Source organism: Fistularia commersonii, chromosome 4, assembly GCF_037954325.1.
Source record: "Fistularia commersonii isolate RoL2024-O1a breed Wild chromosome 4, RoL_Fcom_v1.0, whole genome shotgun sequence".
Taxonomy (NCBI): Eukaryota; Metazoa; Chordata; class Actinopteri; order Syngnathiformes; family Fistulariidae; genus Fistularia; species Fistularia commersonii.
The window spans coordinates 17,371,821-17,389,035 of NC_141287.1; the positions used below are offsets into that span (position 1 = coordinate 17,371,821).

The following is a 17,215-nucleotide window of genomic DNA, read 5'->3' on the forward strand; positions in this document are numbered from 1 at the left end:
TCGAATTTCTTGGATTTTATGTGAAATTATTAATGTCTGAACGGTGTGCGTCATTTTAAACGGAGTGTATTGAATTTCTGACCATTATTGAGCTTCAGAGCGTACCCCTGAACATCCCTCCGTGACACGCAATTGACGACAGTACAGTAAGCTGTCAAAAGCTTGTTGCTCGAAATCTGTGCAGTGCTAGAAAGTAAAAAAGAAATTAGCCCGACTCCGTGGGCGAAAGAGCGAGCAACATTTCGGCATATACGCGAAGGATAACGTGGATTATCGAGCGGACGTTTTCCCGGAATACTTCGCGTCTTGTTTTCGTCACTTGTGCCGCCTGCCGCGTCGTTCGCCCGAGCCTGTGCGTGATTGCTGTATCTGGGAAGCGGTTCATCCGCGGTGATGAGGTAAGCAGGTGCACTTTCCGCTAACTGAAGCTAACCTGTGCTAATAAACGTTACGGCTACCTCCGCGGCAGCGCTATCTGTCTGTACCGCTGTCATTGTCAACGGTTCGTAAGCTAACAGGAAAACAGGGTGTGCATGTGGACTGCGCCGTGTTGTCAAACCGTGCAACCCTTGTAAAAGTACTATTCAAGGGGGAGGGGGCACCGTGATGCTGAATCATGTTAGGTTATTTAACTACTGTGCGTCTGTTTGTCATCGGATTATGTTTTCCTCTGAATCAATACTTCTGCTCACCGACACAGGCAGCTATATTCATAATCGACAACAACAAACTTATAGCAGTACACCCGTTTATCTCAAAGAAAACAACCGTCCTAAAACTAAAAAAAAAAGGGCACTAAATAAATTAATAAATACAAACCTATTGATTCTGCACGCTCTACCCCCGTGTGCTGAATATAGCAGCAGATTTTGTGTTGGCTATTCGAATGAAAAATAAAATCGACTCTCTTTATTTTTCCACTTAAGATCAATTATTCTCTGGAGACCAGTGTTGAGCTTTACATTAACGCGTCTGGCTGAGCAGTGGAGCAATAACTGATGTTCTTCCTGTTTATCCTCGGGATCAGAGGAGAGTTTATCTTGTCCCATCTTTTTGGTCACCATGCGTGTGATGCCTGTTTGTGGAAGAACAAACATCAGGAGCAACATGTCATGGCGTGTATGGACAAAAACACGTTTCGTATGTTATACTGTATTTTTTTGCCACAGAGGCGAAAGTGTGTGCTTCTGTGTCTATGTGTGTGTATCTGCGTGTGGGTGGATGGGTGGGTTGTTTTCAGCAGTGTACATGCCAGAAAAGTGTTGAGAAGATGATGTTATCTAAATATTGCTGTAAATAACTTCAGTCTATCCTGTTTAATTTGCCTAAATGTCTTATGAGGTTACTCAAGTTCTCTGTGATAGTTATCTAAATTATCTTGGCATGTGGAGAAAACAAGACATTTAAAGTAATCATCGCCTGGTAAGGAAAATTGCAATCTATGTTTCCCACAGCACTTTAATATACACAGCTTAAACTTGTTTTAAAACATGAAAATGTATGTTATAACTTGATGTGTAGGGATCAAAGATTGAATAATATGCTCTCAAGTTGGTTGTTGTTTCTGTCCTAGTCGTAAAATGGCTTCTGTATCGTCACATCATTTGATCCCAGAGATACATCAATAAGCCTCCGAAGAAACTGTAGTGCTGCTGGCCAGGCTTGTCTTACACTTTGAAGACCTCTGTAATAACGTCTAAGGAGTCCGTATAGTCAATTTAGTTTCATATAGTCACAGTTGACTGTAAGGATTGTGCGTTAAAATGACTTTGTCGCTAACTGTCTCCCTTTCTCATTACTACAGTGTTTCTGATAGAGATATTCTTTTCAAGTGCCCTCTCAAAGAAAGCACATTTTATTCATAGATAAATGGTCAGCTGCCAGCAGTCTTTGCTCCAAGCTGTTCAGCCAGCTTTTACACAGTACATTAGATTCTGGTTTTCCATTGGCTAATGTCAGACTGGGAGGGTCTTCCCGGAGGCCGGCACCCAGGCAGGAAGGGGGTGGCTGATAATGTTTCAGCCAGAGTAAGTCAGACGTTTTGTTTTCACTGTTGAAGAGGAAATCTGCGGTCTCTGAATCCTCGGGACAGAGCAGGGCTAAGAGCTGAGCTCGAAGGAACTGTATTCATAAGTTAGCTTCTTAAAAGTTTTAGCATTCGATTGTTTTCAGTGTCAGGAACAGAAGTTCATAACTGCTGCATGAAGTGAGAGAGGTAGGTCGCTTTGCTCGGTTTCCTGTCTTGCGCCTAAAGGAATTTTCTGCAGTATGCTGTGGGATAGCACGCAGCGAGGCTGATAATAGGCTCTGGCAGTAAAAGACCTGGTTTAACAAAAGTAGGATGAATTCTGAATCTGTGCCTTTAGAGACCTTTAACATATTTACACCCTCTTAGTAGCCCTTTTGCTCATACTACATGTTCAGCACATGGATTAGCCATCTTTTTGGCCTACTCATCAACATCCTGTACAGGTCTGTTTATCTTGTAGTGTGTTTCATGTGATAAAGCTTTGTCTTTCCTCACTTTGCACTCACTAGAATCACCTGCAAAGTTGATTAAGGCTAAAATGGTTTTCAATCATATTTATCACAAATACCGCCATGTATGTCCTGTGTTTTGGGAGGTTTTAAAGTTTGGTCATGTTTTTCGATGTAATCTATTTAGATAATTAGCTTGAAACCATCCAAATACACACGCCAAACAGCTCTGCCGCTGCTTAACATATGTTAGTATTTTCGCGGACGAAATACTTTTAATTGTCTTTGACATCTGCTCGCATAGTATTTTGTGCTACAGTTATTCAAACTAATGTGTTTTTAACTTTGTGAGGCACATCAGACAATTAAACTGAACAACAGACTTTACTTATAGAAGAGGAAGAACATTGTCTCAAATCTAATGGTTATTAACCATACAAACACAGTGATTAGTCAAAGAACAGGGGTAATGGTTACATCAACAAACTAGTAGATAGATTTCCGATCAGGCTGTTTGTTAAATCCTAGCTGATACTTGTGCATTTGTTTTTGTGACATTGTTTACAATTGCAATGACAGCTACTTCTTCTCTCTAAGACAGGGAGGCAGACTTAGGATTTAGATGAGAAATAATGCTCATAAAATCATAAATCACAAGTCAATTCAAAAACACTCAAGTGTTTCAGGTGTACAGATTTTACTGGGTTTCTTCATGAGCTCTTCTGGCTAATAAATTACATATTTCATGTTATTTTTTTGACAGAATTGTTTGAGAATCATATAATTCACATTATATTAGACTAGCAATAATATAGATGGAACCGTATATAATTCTTTGGAGTCCCATAAACATGTAACACATCCTTTTTTTTCATGCTTTTCTTTCAGATCACTAACATAAAGTGCCTTTGCGAAGATATTCCGAGTTAATGGCCAGTCTGTACTCCCTTCTAAGACAGATATACTGGTGAAAGGTCATTGGTTTGCACAATTTTACCAAGCATAAAGCCAACGAAGGCCATTGTGTGGAGTCAAATCAAGACCTGAGAAGTTCCCACTGAAGCTGTAGGTCTGGGTGGCAACAGTGAAACAGAAACAAACTCATTGTTTCAGTTTTTTTAGCTGATGGATGAATTCTAAGTGACCAAACAGCCATCTGATCTTTCTGCTGCAGCTGATGGAGGAATGGTGACATCATTTTGAAAGACGACCTTCCACGCACTGCCAAATGCTCTAATCAACCTACTTTTTTTGATTTGTTTAAGACAAAAGAGTTGTCTTTAAACTTTCCAACATGGCGTTGAACATTTCCGCAGTCAGAGACACAAAGTGGTTAACCCTGGAAGTTTGTCGACAGTTTCAACGGGGAAACTGTTCAAGAAGTGATGAAGAATGCAAATTTGCTCATCCCGCTAAGAGCTGCCAAGTCGAAAACGGAAGAGTCATTGCCTGCTTTGATTCACTGAAGGTAAAGTATGTTTCTTTGTTTTAATTTAATTACAGGGGCCTTATTAATCTGTTAAGCTCATGCCTTATCTCTACTATATATCTTTCTCCTCTCACTCCTCACAATTACTAACCAACCAACAATCAAAAACTTTCCACCAACATCCTCCTACTTAGCACTTGTACACTTAGTTTCATAAATAGTTTACCACACTTTAACATTGTCTATTAGTGTTTAAGTATTTGTCTTTTTTCTACAAGTAATGCTCACCGTACTTAAAATGAGTCAGTTAAACATGATGATTATCACATTTTCCTTCATCTACACAGCTTCATGTAAACTGCCTTAGGTGCCAAGACTCCTACATCTGCTTATTATTCTTAAAATGCAAAGTTTATAGAGATTATCAAGACTGATATCAATTTGTTGATATGAGTGACTTTCTCTGTGTATTTCCATATGATGATTCGGGTCAAAGTTATTTTCAATTACAGGTTAAATTTATAGAGGCTTATTCTGGGGGTTTTAAGCTCAGCACTGGGAGAATTTATCAGTATGATCACGACTGGGATTCATATAGGGCGCCAAGCAACAAGGTCAGAAGGCTCAGAAGCTATTCAAAGTGCATAACATGTAGATTTAAAAGCAATGAGAACAGAATAGAATGAAATATTCCTTTCATCATCCCACAGCGGGGGAATTTCAATGCAAACACAGCAGAAAGTGGATTTTTCAGTAAAAGGTACTTAATATTGTACAATCAGTAAGATACAGAACTATCAGAAAAAAATACACAATCAGAATAAACAAGACATAAAATAAAGAGTATAAACAATATGATCAGTGAAAATGTGGAAAAGTGGTAACTAACAGCGTACAGCAATGCTTACAGTACCAACGCCAGTGAGTGAGTGAGTGAGTGAGTGAGTGAGTGAGTGAGTGAGTGAGTGAGTGAGTGAGTGAGTGAGTGAGTGAGTGAGTGAGTGAGTGAGTGAGTGAGTGAGTGAGTGAGTGAGTGAGTGAACAGAATTCTTTCGAGAGCAGAGCTGGGTGTTAAACAGCCAAACAGCAGCTTGCAGGAAGGGCCTGTTAAATCTCTCCTTCACACACTTGGGTTGGAAGAGTCTGTCACTGAAGGAGCTGCTCACTGTTGCAGTGATGTTCTGCATGGGGTTGGAGACATTGTCGTTGCTATCATTCTCTCCTCTCCAACCACCTGCACTGAGTCCGCTGTCCCCCCCAGGACAGAACTGTCCTTCTTTCAGTAGTCTGTTTAGTCGCTTTCCATCAGCTGCGGACAGGCTGCTTCTCCAACAGGCTACTCCAAAGAATATACTACAAGAGACAAGAACAATAAAGAGATGATAACAAATTACGAGCTCCATCACCAATGTCAATGGAAGTTATCCATATCCACTAAAAATAATTAATTTGTAATGTGATATACACATCCAGTGATAAATTAGGTGACTGCAGTGAATCTGGTTGAAGGATATAAAGAGGGATTAAGAAGGATTAAGGGAATAGAATATGGACTATATTATGGAGACAGACTCATTAAAAGATTGCTAATAGCAACATTGGATGAAGCTTGCAACCTCAGTCATTTGCACAGGTTTACTTGGATATTTTTTGGTTTAATCACTTCAGTCTCATTAGTCTAGTGATGACACGATTGTAACTGTCATATTTAACCCAATTTCCACTTGTCGCTAGTAGAAATTGGGTTCAAAACAAACATTGTGCTCAGTAATTGCAGTGTTGAAACTCTAAAAGTTTGAGAGCTAATAATAATGTTCTTATCCCCAATCCAGAAGATGTGAGAGGAGTTTGAGATGTAAGAGGAGTTTGATGAGCAAAGGTTAATATGATGATGGGCTTAAAATGTGACAATATTCATATTGCTTATCACTGGTTTTGATGGAAGGTTGCATTCCCCTGTTCAAAGATGAATTTTCAACCTAACTTTATGTTCAATGTTCTCTGAATGCAGGGCCGGTGCTCAAGAGAAAACTGTAAGTACCTTCATCCACCTTCCCACTTGAAAACCCAGTTGGAGATAAACGGACGCAACAACCTGATCCAGCAGAAGACAGCTGCTGCCATGCTCGCCCAACAGATGCAGCTGATGATCCCTGCGCCCAGCTTACAGTCGGTGGTAAGCCTCATCCTAGTGGGTGAAATGTTGTGTTTCTGTCTCGACACCTCTTGAGAAACTTTTCATGATACAGGGCCTTGGTGCAAATGCTGGTCTCGGATACAGTTCATACATCACACCCTTGAGTCATGGAATGAGCCTCGTCCCCACAGACATCCTTCCCTGCAGCCCGGTGCTGGTCCCAGGCAGTCCGCCGGTCACGGTCCAGAGTTCACCTTCCTCTTCTTCCCCTTCACAGAAGCTCCAGCGGACTGACAAACTAGAGGTATTACAGTGTTATTGTGTGTGATTTTACAAGGTTAAAAGGTGTTAGTATTGCGGGAATGTGATCATGTCTTAACAATGCCTCCTCTCAGGTGTGCCGTGAGTTTCAGCGCGGAAACTGTGCGAGAGGCGAAACAGATTGCCGCTTCGCTCACCCAAGTGACAGTCCAATGATAGACGCCATGGATAACACTGTCACGGTTTGCATGGACTACATCAAGAGTCGCTGCACCAGGGACAAGTGCAAGTATTTTCACCCACCTGCACACTTGCAGGCCAAACTCAAATCCAGTCAGCATGTCAGCCAAGCAGCCCAGGCCACAGCTGCTGCCCTGGTAAGCAAGAGCCTTAATTCTGTGACTTCTAGTGAATGGGAGAGTTTTTGATAAAGTATATTTTTTAGGAGTTGTTGGTGTTTGGAAATACAAAAAAAAAAGGTTGTTTTAGCAGTAATGTCATTGTACGTAGAGAACCACACATGACATTTATCCGGAGACATTTGAGAAATGAGTAATTTCTAATACTGTCTTTTTATGCAGATTCTTATTTCACTGTCAATCAGAGACAAGCTGTTTCTTGTTCTTAAAAGCCCCCTGTTCCTGTCAGTGTACACTGTTAGCCACAGCATCCCTCGTTATGCTGTGTCATTGTGCTTTTTCATCATCTGAGTCTTGAACAGTCACAGTGACAAGATAATTTTAGATTACAGCATATTTTGAAGCAAAATAAGCAACTAGACGGTAAATTAGATTGATCGTACTAAGAAAGGGGAACTATTGTGTGAGGAATGAGGATTGGTGATAAAACACTTTTATTTCATCATTATCATCATTATATTGAACTGTATGTATTTGACTGGCAGTGTGTGACAGTGGACCTTCTGCTGTGCACACTGGGTTGATAAGGATTGGGTTTTTGGTTGAATCTAGTCAATCATGATATGAGTTCTCAGCTGGTGAGCTCATGTCAGTTCTGCAACAAAATTAAAAAAAACATTGCAGTGCTTATATGAATTGGTTGTATTTGAAAATTGTAATAAGCTGTTAGTCACTAGGTCCATGCCAAGATATCTTTTTTTATGACACATATGATATTAGACCTCAAGACAACATTAAAACTCAACTATATGCACCTGATTTTACAAGAATTGGGTGAATATAAGATTTTTAGTATTACTCAAAGTATTTCCATCAATTACTTTAGCTTTTCGCTTTTAGAATGATTTCTTGCTCTCACAGATTGTACAAGATAATTTCAACATTATACAATTCTTACGTCACTTGAAATATTACCAAATGTAACTTTTCTCTGACGAGAGAATGAAGCCATGCTGCTTCTGTTAGATGAGCTGCCTCATTATAATGCATTTATACCTCCTTCATTTTTTTCATATGAATTATCCATTTATGGTTCCTGTATTGTACACTTTTGTGTTCATTACAGTTAGCGGAGACATCTGCCATTCCCTCTCAAGTCTTAATGTGGCTCTCAGTAACTGTGCTCCATGTTCTTTTTTGCCTTATGATTTAGATTCATAGTAATCTCTGCTCCTCATGTGTGAAATTACATTTGGACCTTTGTCATATGTCTTAGTAATGTATTTAACAATGAATGATTGATGTTCACGGTACCAATGTACTCATGGTAGTGTTCTGATTCTTATTACAAAATCCCTATCCACTAATACAATGCTCAGTGTCCCATGAGAACAGTACCCAGAATTGTACCTCAGCATGACTGTTGTGTGTCGCCAAAGCTATAGATAAAGTCCATATCAACCTACTAATTCAGTGGTAAATCTTTAGTTAGTGTTTCCTTTGCTCAGGTATTTTGGTTACTGTGCATGCATACTGTGTTTTATGTGGTATACTACATTCAGATTATTTTTTGTTTTCCCCTTCTCATCTATCCACAATGCTGTCCCCCATGATGCACCTCTGCTTGCTGTTACCTGTATGTTAATACGCTTGAATCCCATTGGCCCACTGCCATCATGTGTTCGCTGCCTGCTTTTAAAAGACTCAGTCGACTGCCAAAGCAATGAAGCGACCCCTCGAGGCAACTATAGACCTGGTATTTCCACCTTTTGCTTTGCATGTAGACAGTAATTATTAATTCATTGTTGTCAATGTGAGCTTCTAGTCTCATTTAGCCTTTGTGTACAGTCAGTCACATCAGAATCTTTAACAAATTATTTTTGACAGTTTTCGTAAAATTCATTGGGTTGAAACATTATTCCATTCATATTTGTATCGTAAATCCATGATTGCATGCTATTTGATTAACATTTGCTTTTATTGTATAGTAACTGTAACTTTAAGTGAATATGCTGAAGATTTATTTTTTTCAGAACATCACTTCTCCTCTTGTCCCTTGTGCAGGCTTTTCCCCACAGTGTCCTTCAGCCTCTCCCAAAAAGACAAGTCCTGGAGAAGAGTAACTGGGCCAGTTCACTTCTCAGTCCCAGCTTTTTGCCATACCAACAGGCTCTGGCCAGCACACAGCTACAGCAGCCCGCCACTGCCTTCTGTCCCACAGGTAAACACTCACCACATGACTGGGGATGCAGTGATGATGAAATTCCCTGCCCTGGCAAAGTCAATAAGGTGTTTTATGTTTTGTTGTTGCATATTTCTCTTTTTCTTCTATGGAAAAAGTCTTCAGGATCAGTAGTGACTACTGTTTTCAGCTGCTCAACAACTTTATCTATTTTGTTAAATTTGACTTATATCTAAACTGAATAACAGACACTCTGTTAACATTAATCAATTGTGGATTTGCTATACATCTGGAAATGTTTATTTCAATAGTACAAGATGGTAAAAGACACTTACCCAGCCAAAGAAGAAAGCAACAGCTAGATTAACAACTAGTTTGACCAGTACAAAAATACATGAACCAAACTTATCACCACTAAAAGTAAAAAAGGGACAAATAATGTTTGTACCAAAATGCATCTTACAGCACTTTATTTTGTCTTTAATCTGGCAAAATCATAATTGTAACTGGAAGGCAAACCAGAAACAAGCTTAATCTGTAGCATAAACAGAAACAGAGGACAGAACTAAAATGCAAACTCAACTAATTAAACAACACAAGACAATGCAAACATGAGGCTAGGCGTGGAGTTGGTAGGGCTGACCGATCACAGACAGGCAGGCAGATGTGAACTAATTAATTGTGAGGCCTGAACATTATCTGACAGGTGGTAAACAATGCGTGACATGAGGAAAGCAGAATTAACAAAATTGAAAAAACAAACATGACAGATAAATATAAATGCCATTAGAGAACCACATTCTATGAACCAAAATCTGTGCTATAGCAGACATCTGTAAACGAAAGCCAAAATGGGCTGTAACAGAGCCGTTCCAGCCAAGATGGTGATTTACATTTCATCTTGTCATTAAAAATCCAAATACGCACATTAATTGCATTTTAATCTGTTTTTTCTTGAGAAAAATTGAGTCTTTCAACCTTCATTTTAGTCTCTGATATTACTGGACTCTGTTAATGGGTCAATGTCACTCAGCAATGCAAATATTGGCCACATATCAGCCAATGCATGAATACATGGCCTACTAACAGCTTGCTCCAGATTCAGAGTCAAACAAAACTTCAGTCCAAGGTTTTAAAAAGCCATCCAATATCCGATTTGTTCCTGGTTTTATAACGTCGATCTAACAAGTTTTGCTTCGCCTGTTTCCTAAAATCAGTTAGTCCACTGCTTAATTCTTAGGTATCGGGGGTAATTGCATCTGGAATAAATCACAGTATGGCCGTGAAAAGTGACCTATCAACAGTGAGGTTATGTTTGAGTCATCCCACCTCCTGGAAGAAAAGTTGTCCAATGGAATTACAATTATAATTATAGATTGCATTTATACCTCAGTTTGAAGATGTTTGCTCTGCCCAAATGTTTCAGTTCAATCTGGAGTTTTTGTTGCTTTCAAGAAAAAGCCATATGAATGCAGCCTTAAATATAGACTTGTGTCTCCCCGCCTTACTCTGCTAAATTATATATCTACATCTGAAAATGACATGCACTGACATCACAGAGCCAATGTAGCTTTAAAAAACTCTGGGTATCGGAAATAATTGGAAAAGATGTGTAAGTTATGACGTTTAAGTCATAGAAGAACTGTAGTTGAAAAAAGGACAAAAGAAACTCGTTTCCCTCACTCATTTTCCTTCTTTTCCCCAATTATTGTGGTCTGCTCTAAGCTTTTTTTTTTCCTTTTGTGGGTTTTTTTCATGCACGTCTGTTATTTTGATGTTTATAACCTGCTACGCCTGGAAAAAAAAAATGTTCAAAAGATGTAAGATTTTATGTTTCAACTTACAGTGATTTTCATATTACTGATTTGTGCCACTGTACCTTCTCTTTCTTCCGCTACATAACCATACAGGTTCTGTTTTGTGTATGACTCCTGGTAGCAGTGTCGGTGAGTCTCTTAATTTGTTTTCTTCTTTTTGTTAACTATTCTCTTAATCAATAGATGCAGCTTTTATCTTAATACAGCAGTAATTCAACTTTTGAAGCACTACTTTTCATCCACTCACCACAGTCAGAGCCAGGGCTTCTGAAAATGTTTTGGTTGAGTTTTCCCTCCTGGCTTTATGAAATATAGCAATTACGTTGCAACATCTGTTTGCTTTTGCTCAGCGATTATGCCAGAAATACAAGTCAAAGCATTTTGTTGTACTCTGTTTGTAGATTTGCCATGTGTCATAATTAGGAAATTTGATCAGCATCCCAGAGATCTTTTAAATTGTAATCTTGCACGGCTAACTATGATTGGACTTGTGATCAATGAAAAAGAATTATAAGTAATTGCACTGCTCATAAAAAAGACATTTTGATCACATCTGGTGACATTGCTCTGTGTCTTCCTCACATGGGATGTCAATTTCTGGACAGATTTCCTAATTTAATATTATATCGTCCCTCCTTTTACATTTTCCCTGCTGTCTTGCTTTGCAACGTAATCACATGCCATCCGCAGGTCTAACCCAATGAAGGCTTGCTGCTAATGTCATTTTGTATTTGCTTGGCAAGAGAGAGAAAAGCATTGCTATGGTTACCATAATGCTCCACCTACCTTTTCATTGCTTTCATGGTCCCCTTCCTGAACAAGTCCCCATGATGTACAGTGCTACGCCTGCTAGTGTCTCTGCAGCAACTTCTCCCGTCACAAGTGTTCCCTACGCAGCAACAGCACCAGCTAATCAGGTTTGCTCTTTTTTGAAGGTTTCTGTCGTAAATTTGTGAGCTCTTAAAAGTTGCTTCATCTTTATACCAGAGGAGCTGCTTTGTTGCCCTGCTTGCATCGCCTGTCATTAAGCTTCACACATGTAGGGCCGTAGAACTACAAAACCGCCTCTCAACTATTTCCTTTGGGACAGACGGCATTTCTCAAGATGTCTTCCACCTATAAATAGTTGTGTGCACTTTTTTTTTTAGATTTGCATGACTTTTTGCCTCTTTTTCTGTCTTTTCCACCCCTTAATTATAGTTTATAAATCTCCCTAATGTGAGGAGTACATAATTAAAACACCGTCTTTGCTCAGCTTCACTTTACAAGTTATTTCTAATTATTTTTATGCATATTATCAGTGAAAATACACTGTTCCGCTGTAGCGTTTACTTTATGTTGTTGTCTATTTATAATTGGAATGGTGATCATTTAATATGTTGTTTGTTATTGTGTCACAATTTACTGTGACTAATTATAGGACTATTCGGAATGTCACACCACCACATTTACATATCTTTATTAGATTTGCCAAAAAAAATGCAATGAAAATACATATGAGACTATGTAATATGCATAACAACATTTAACAATAATCCTATCAGGCAAAGTATTGTTCATTTTAACTGCCTATTTGTCTGTTTCTGGCACATATATCTTACTCAAGTTAGGAGAGTAGTAGGTGGAGAGGCTGTTACTGTAGGTGGAAAAAAGCGTTGGAAAAAAGAATAATTACACTTGTTAATGGCTTGTGAAAAGGCCACTTGATGAGGTGATAAACAGGAATCACAGAGCCAGACATCTGCCAACAACCATTACAACATTGAAGTGTGAAATAGTACAACCCCTGGAATATAACTTAAGTACATTTTTATCACGTATTCTTGCCAAATTGTTCTTGTCGTGGCAACTGGACATGAATATCTTCTTCTCTTGAAGATGTTTCTACCCTCATCCGAGAAGCTTCTTCAGTTGCCACGATAAGAAGATTTCAGCAAAAATTCACCATGACCTGGATGACTGAGAATCTCCACAGACATTTTTATTATGTGTAATATTGTCTTCTTCATGACTTATACATAGCAAATTCTGAAATTATCGTGCACCCCTATTTACTCATGTATATTTTACTATGAGGGCTCCAAACAAACATTTAAGACACACCAATGGGTTTGTTTTAGGGCTTCAGATTAGCTTTGCTTTGATTTATTGCTGAAACCAACCATAGAATACAGAAGCCCAGGTCATGGAAAAGGGGCTCGCAATCCCATAAATATATTTATCGACTGTTTCTCCAGCCAAAATTGGTCTTCGTCAAGAAGCATTTATTTCTTCACTCTCACTTTTGGCCCGTCAGTTGTTTTGTGATTCTGTTTCAAAATAATACATTATTTTATAGACTATGTCAATCTCTTCAGGTAAATCTCTTCAGTATCAGTTTTAATATATAACTAACACTCGTTTTAAAATTTTCATTTTTAAAAACGGACCTGCAAAGAAGGGAACAACAAAAACCCAAACAGCAACACGCTATTGCTTATCACTCTGTTGCCCATTCTGTCCTTCACATCATATTTGCCTAACCCCATTGTAGCAATTGCAACAGGATTTCATCGATCAGAATTTCTCACGGTGGCCCTGTGTTCTGTGTTGTGTGTATTTTGTGCCAGTTTTGTCGTTGACCTGTAAGCTTTACCATTGGATCATAAACCTAGCTGGTCACAGTGGTAGATCAGCGTGATACTTTTCCTTCAATGCTGATCACTCGTACTGTTAGTGGGTGATGAAATTACATTGAACACATTGTCAACCCAGCACATTTTCAAATGAAGTACGTTATGCAAATAGAGGCTGTGGTGCATGTGCACAATAATATCATTTCACTTTCTCATTCCCTTTATAAACTGGATTCTTAATGTAAACACGCCTTCGTCTTCGTCACCTAACCCTATTTGATGGGACTTAATGACTGCTAAGAAATGTATGCAATTTAGTTTTCTGTCAGGCATATATGGTCTGAAAAAGAAAAAAAAAAACAAAAGTAAATAAATGTTATTTTTGGGTGGTGTCAAAAAGATGTGTTTGAAATTCAAAATAAGGCAATATCACAGCACATCCAATGTGGATAACCATGTTCCTGGAACTGCACTTTTTTTTAGGTACTCAGAAGTATGGACGTATGTCTGATTCTGATTAATGAACTATCAGAATACCCCCCCCCCCCCCAAAAGGAAAAGTAATTGAAGATGGTGTTTTTTAAAATAAAGAACTTAAAAAGCAGGCAATTGAGATCGATTTGACAATTGAACAGCATCATTCATGCCATTTCATTCAAGCAGATTTGTTTGGACCACAACTACGATTGTTGACTTGCTCTTACTGATCTGTGACTTGTAACAAAATAACATTTGTCTTTTGCTCCTGAAACAGATCATCCTCAAGTAACGGCCAGAAAACAAAGTCAGTGCTGTGTGTCTACTGCGAAAGGTTCTAAACCACCTCTCTGTACATACCATGTTAACTGCACACTCAACTTGCAACAAGCTGCATGCTGACAACATCACTAAAAGGGGATGTGACATACCAGCAAATTATTGCATCTATACACACATGCCTTTGCACCTGTTTTAACATGCTGTCCAAGAAATGTGCATTGTTAAATGGATATTTATTCCTATAAGCAGCTCTGCAAAAGTCAGAGGTGCATCAACGTATAAATCGTAGGATAAAGAACAGGAGTTCAGTGTCTCTAATCCACAATGAGCCTGATATTTGCAACTCAAATATCAGACTCAAAAACTCAAAAACAAAAATAGAGAGTGTACCTAATAAAGATCAAATAGTTTCTGGTGTGGGTACGTACAAACAGATATCTTGCTGACTTACCTTTTCAATTTTGTATATGATTTATTCATGCATGTGTAGACATGTTATGTTGTAAAAAGTTTGCTTTCAATACGAGGAGCCCGAGAGGCTTTTTCAGCTCCTGAATGCATCTTATAAACTAACCTAAAGTGATTGTTTATGTTGTGCCAGATTTGATTATTTTAAGCTAACTTATAAAAAGCACTTGTTTCAACGTAATCTCTACATTTGAGAAATGTAATACCGCAGCAGATGTATGGACATTCGTTCGAAATGTCCCTAAGTTTAGACGTGGTGTTGTTAACCTTAGTATCCCCTTGGAACAGTTCTCCACCCACTGGTGTGCCTTTGCATTGCATTTACAATGTGTCTACTGATAGAAACTAATGTATAATCCAGTGTCAAGTCGCTGCAAGGGATTCACTCTCTTGAGGGTAGTGAAGCAACCATTAACAGTTTTTAAATTTCCCTTTCTTTGTCCTTACAAAAGCGATTTACATAGATGGTTCATGATGATGGCATGTCAGTGCCACAAAGTGATTTATTAAATGTCAGAAAGGTTTCGGAGAAAAGTTTCCACAGCCACGACAATATCTTTGTAAAGAGCTTGTGGAATTCCCACTGGCGAGCTGTGTATACAGTGTGATCCTTAGAGGACTGACTGGAGTGTGAACTGTTAATGTTACTGCTACAGTTGATTGTCCGCACCATGTTCTTTGAATGTTACAAGTGCCTAAAGAGTTGTGATATTTAAGAGGCGTTTTGTTTAGAGTTAGGCTTTCAATTCCTGATCTTTGTGAGTATGTACTCTTTTTAAGACTCATTATACGGCATCATTTTATCTTTCGTCATTTTAAGATGATCAAGTAGTTTAACGCACAGAAAGTAAAAACTTAGTTGGTATCACTTTATGCAGTTACTCGTGTTTGTTTGGAAAACAAATCCATGTTGAAATTAGTTTCTTTAATATGTAATTTTCTCTTTAATATAACTTAGTGCATTGTGCTAATCGAATATCAGCATTTCCTTTGAATGTTTCTAATGTCTTGTTAGAAATGACTTTTTGATCAATTCAGTCTGTCTCTCAAGAAGACAATTACTTCCCCTTATGTTCTGTGTTATTTTATTGTGAATAATTTTTATGTAATTACATGTAATATAAGGTATACGTTTGCAGATTGTACTAGGTTACCATTAGCTAATTATACATTTAAAGTATATTTACTTATGATATGAATGTAATTGCTTGAACTAGTCTTAAACTCGGGTGAGGTTCCTCAAAGGGCCTTCATTTAGCCTATTAAAAGTCATCTGTGTTCAGGGATTGAATGTTGGCGCAAAGACAAGTTTGAAACATTGCCTCCTTGTCGTTGCAACCAACTTCTGAATGAGCAAGGCCATAGAATTGTTTAACTACAAAAGTCCAAAATTTATATGACTCCTAACAGTGTATAGTTTTTTTTCATTTGTTACTCAGGAAGTCTGAAGTTGCAGTGAATAAAAAAAAGTTTGTGAGGATTTTTGTTTTTCTTCTATCATTAAAACATTGGCTTGTACTCTGAAGTTCTCTATCCTATTATGTTCTGGTGAAACACAATAAAATGCATACAATTTAGTATTTTAATGTTTTGTTTTGTTTTTGGTTTGTTTTGCATCTTAATATGCAGCTGTAATCAACACTCATAGAATCCAGGCTTTTGAGCACTTGCTTTTTCACTTTACATTACGAGGATCGGATTTAAAATCACTCTTATTTATTTTTTCCTGCAATCAAAAAAGATTTTGAAATGTCTGTGTCACCTTGTAACAAACAGTGAATGTCGTGGATACACCTGCACTGGGGGGGTTGATTTACATTCTGATCACAATGGCATGGTGGTTAAGAATTTTTAACCAGCTGATGGAAACATTTCTCTTGAGCACTTTCTCATCTGTTGGGCAACCAAGAAGATATGCTGTTTGTGAACTTTGCCTTATCCTGGATGTACCCCTGCATTTGCATTGTCAAGATGACTCAGTTTTGTTTTGAAAGTAAAGGAAAATAAAACACATTATTCTGTGAGGATACTGCTAAGTTGATTAGAGACTGAGACCTAAGTGTCGCCAACTAAGTCAGAGAAACCATAAATTGATGCTAAGCAAGTATCCTACTGGCAATCTTGCTAATATAAATGGCTAAATTGGATCTGATCACTGCTCTGATGAAGAGATCTCGCCAGCGTTATTAAGTGGGCCTAAGTATAAACATTTCATCAATACCATTAGTGGAAATGATTTGACTGTCTGATTATATATTTCATGTGAATAGATATGACCTTGTATATTGAAATCTCTGTAAAATGTAATATTCTTAATAAATACTGTCACATAAATACCATCCTTTGATTTCAGTTATTACTTGCATTGTGTGTGTGTTTTATTTTTTTATTTTTTATCATTTCTCAACACGGTCTATAATTCGATTCTACTCGAAGCCTGTTTGGTTTTTTCAATTGCGATGGGGAAAAGGGAAAAAACGATTTTCCTCGATGACATTATCTTCTGGCATTGTGTTATTTAACTTCACATCGTACCAGTTTTTCTCAAATCATTTTGTGTAAAGTCAAACGCACATCAGCCTTTGTGATCTCCAGGGACAACTCCCATTGAATAATCCGTGTAATAGTATGTACATGTGATAGTTTGGTACAGATCGATAAATAACGGCGTCGTCACTTTTGGACAGCAACAAAATGCAGCGTTACCACG

General features: G+C 38.2%; 1 protein-coding gene across 4 annotated transcripts; it reads left to right on the top strand.

The window, feature by feature from the left end:
• The first annotated feature begins 126 nt into the window (after positions 1 to 126).
• On the top strand, positions 127 to 16,844 carry LOC147234950 (muscleblind-like protein 2a). Of its 4 annotated transcripts, XM_086145649.1 has the most exons (10): positions 127 to 398; positions 3,367 to 3,946; positions 5,919 to 6,083; positions 6,157 to 6,348; positions 6,440 to 6,682; positions 8,367 to 8,420; positions 8,729 to 8,885; positions 10,757 to 10,792; positions 11,486 to 11,580; positions 14,033 to 16,844. In XM_086145649.1, the coding sequence occupies exons 2-10, from the start codon at positions 3,773 to 3,775 to the stop codon at positions 14,045 to 14,047; spliced, it is 1,131 nt and encodes a 376-aa protein (XP_086001775.1). In that variant the 5' UTR covers positions 127 to 398; positions 3,367 to 3,772; the 3' UTR covers positions 14,048 to 16,844. The 4 variants fall into 4 exon arrangements, with proteins under 4 accessions (XP_086001775.1, XP_086001774.1, XP_086001776.1 ...); XM_086145648.1 differs by lacking the exon at positions 11,486 to 11,580 and having other exon boundaries at positions 131 to 398; XM_086145652.1 differs by lacking the exon at positions 8,367 to 8,420 and having other exon boundaries at positions 132 to 398.
• Positions 16,845 to 17,215: the final 371 nt, after the last annotated feature.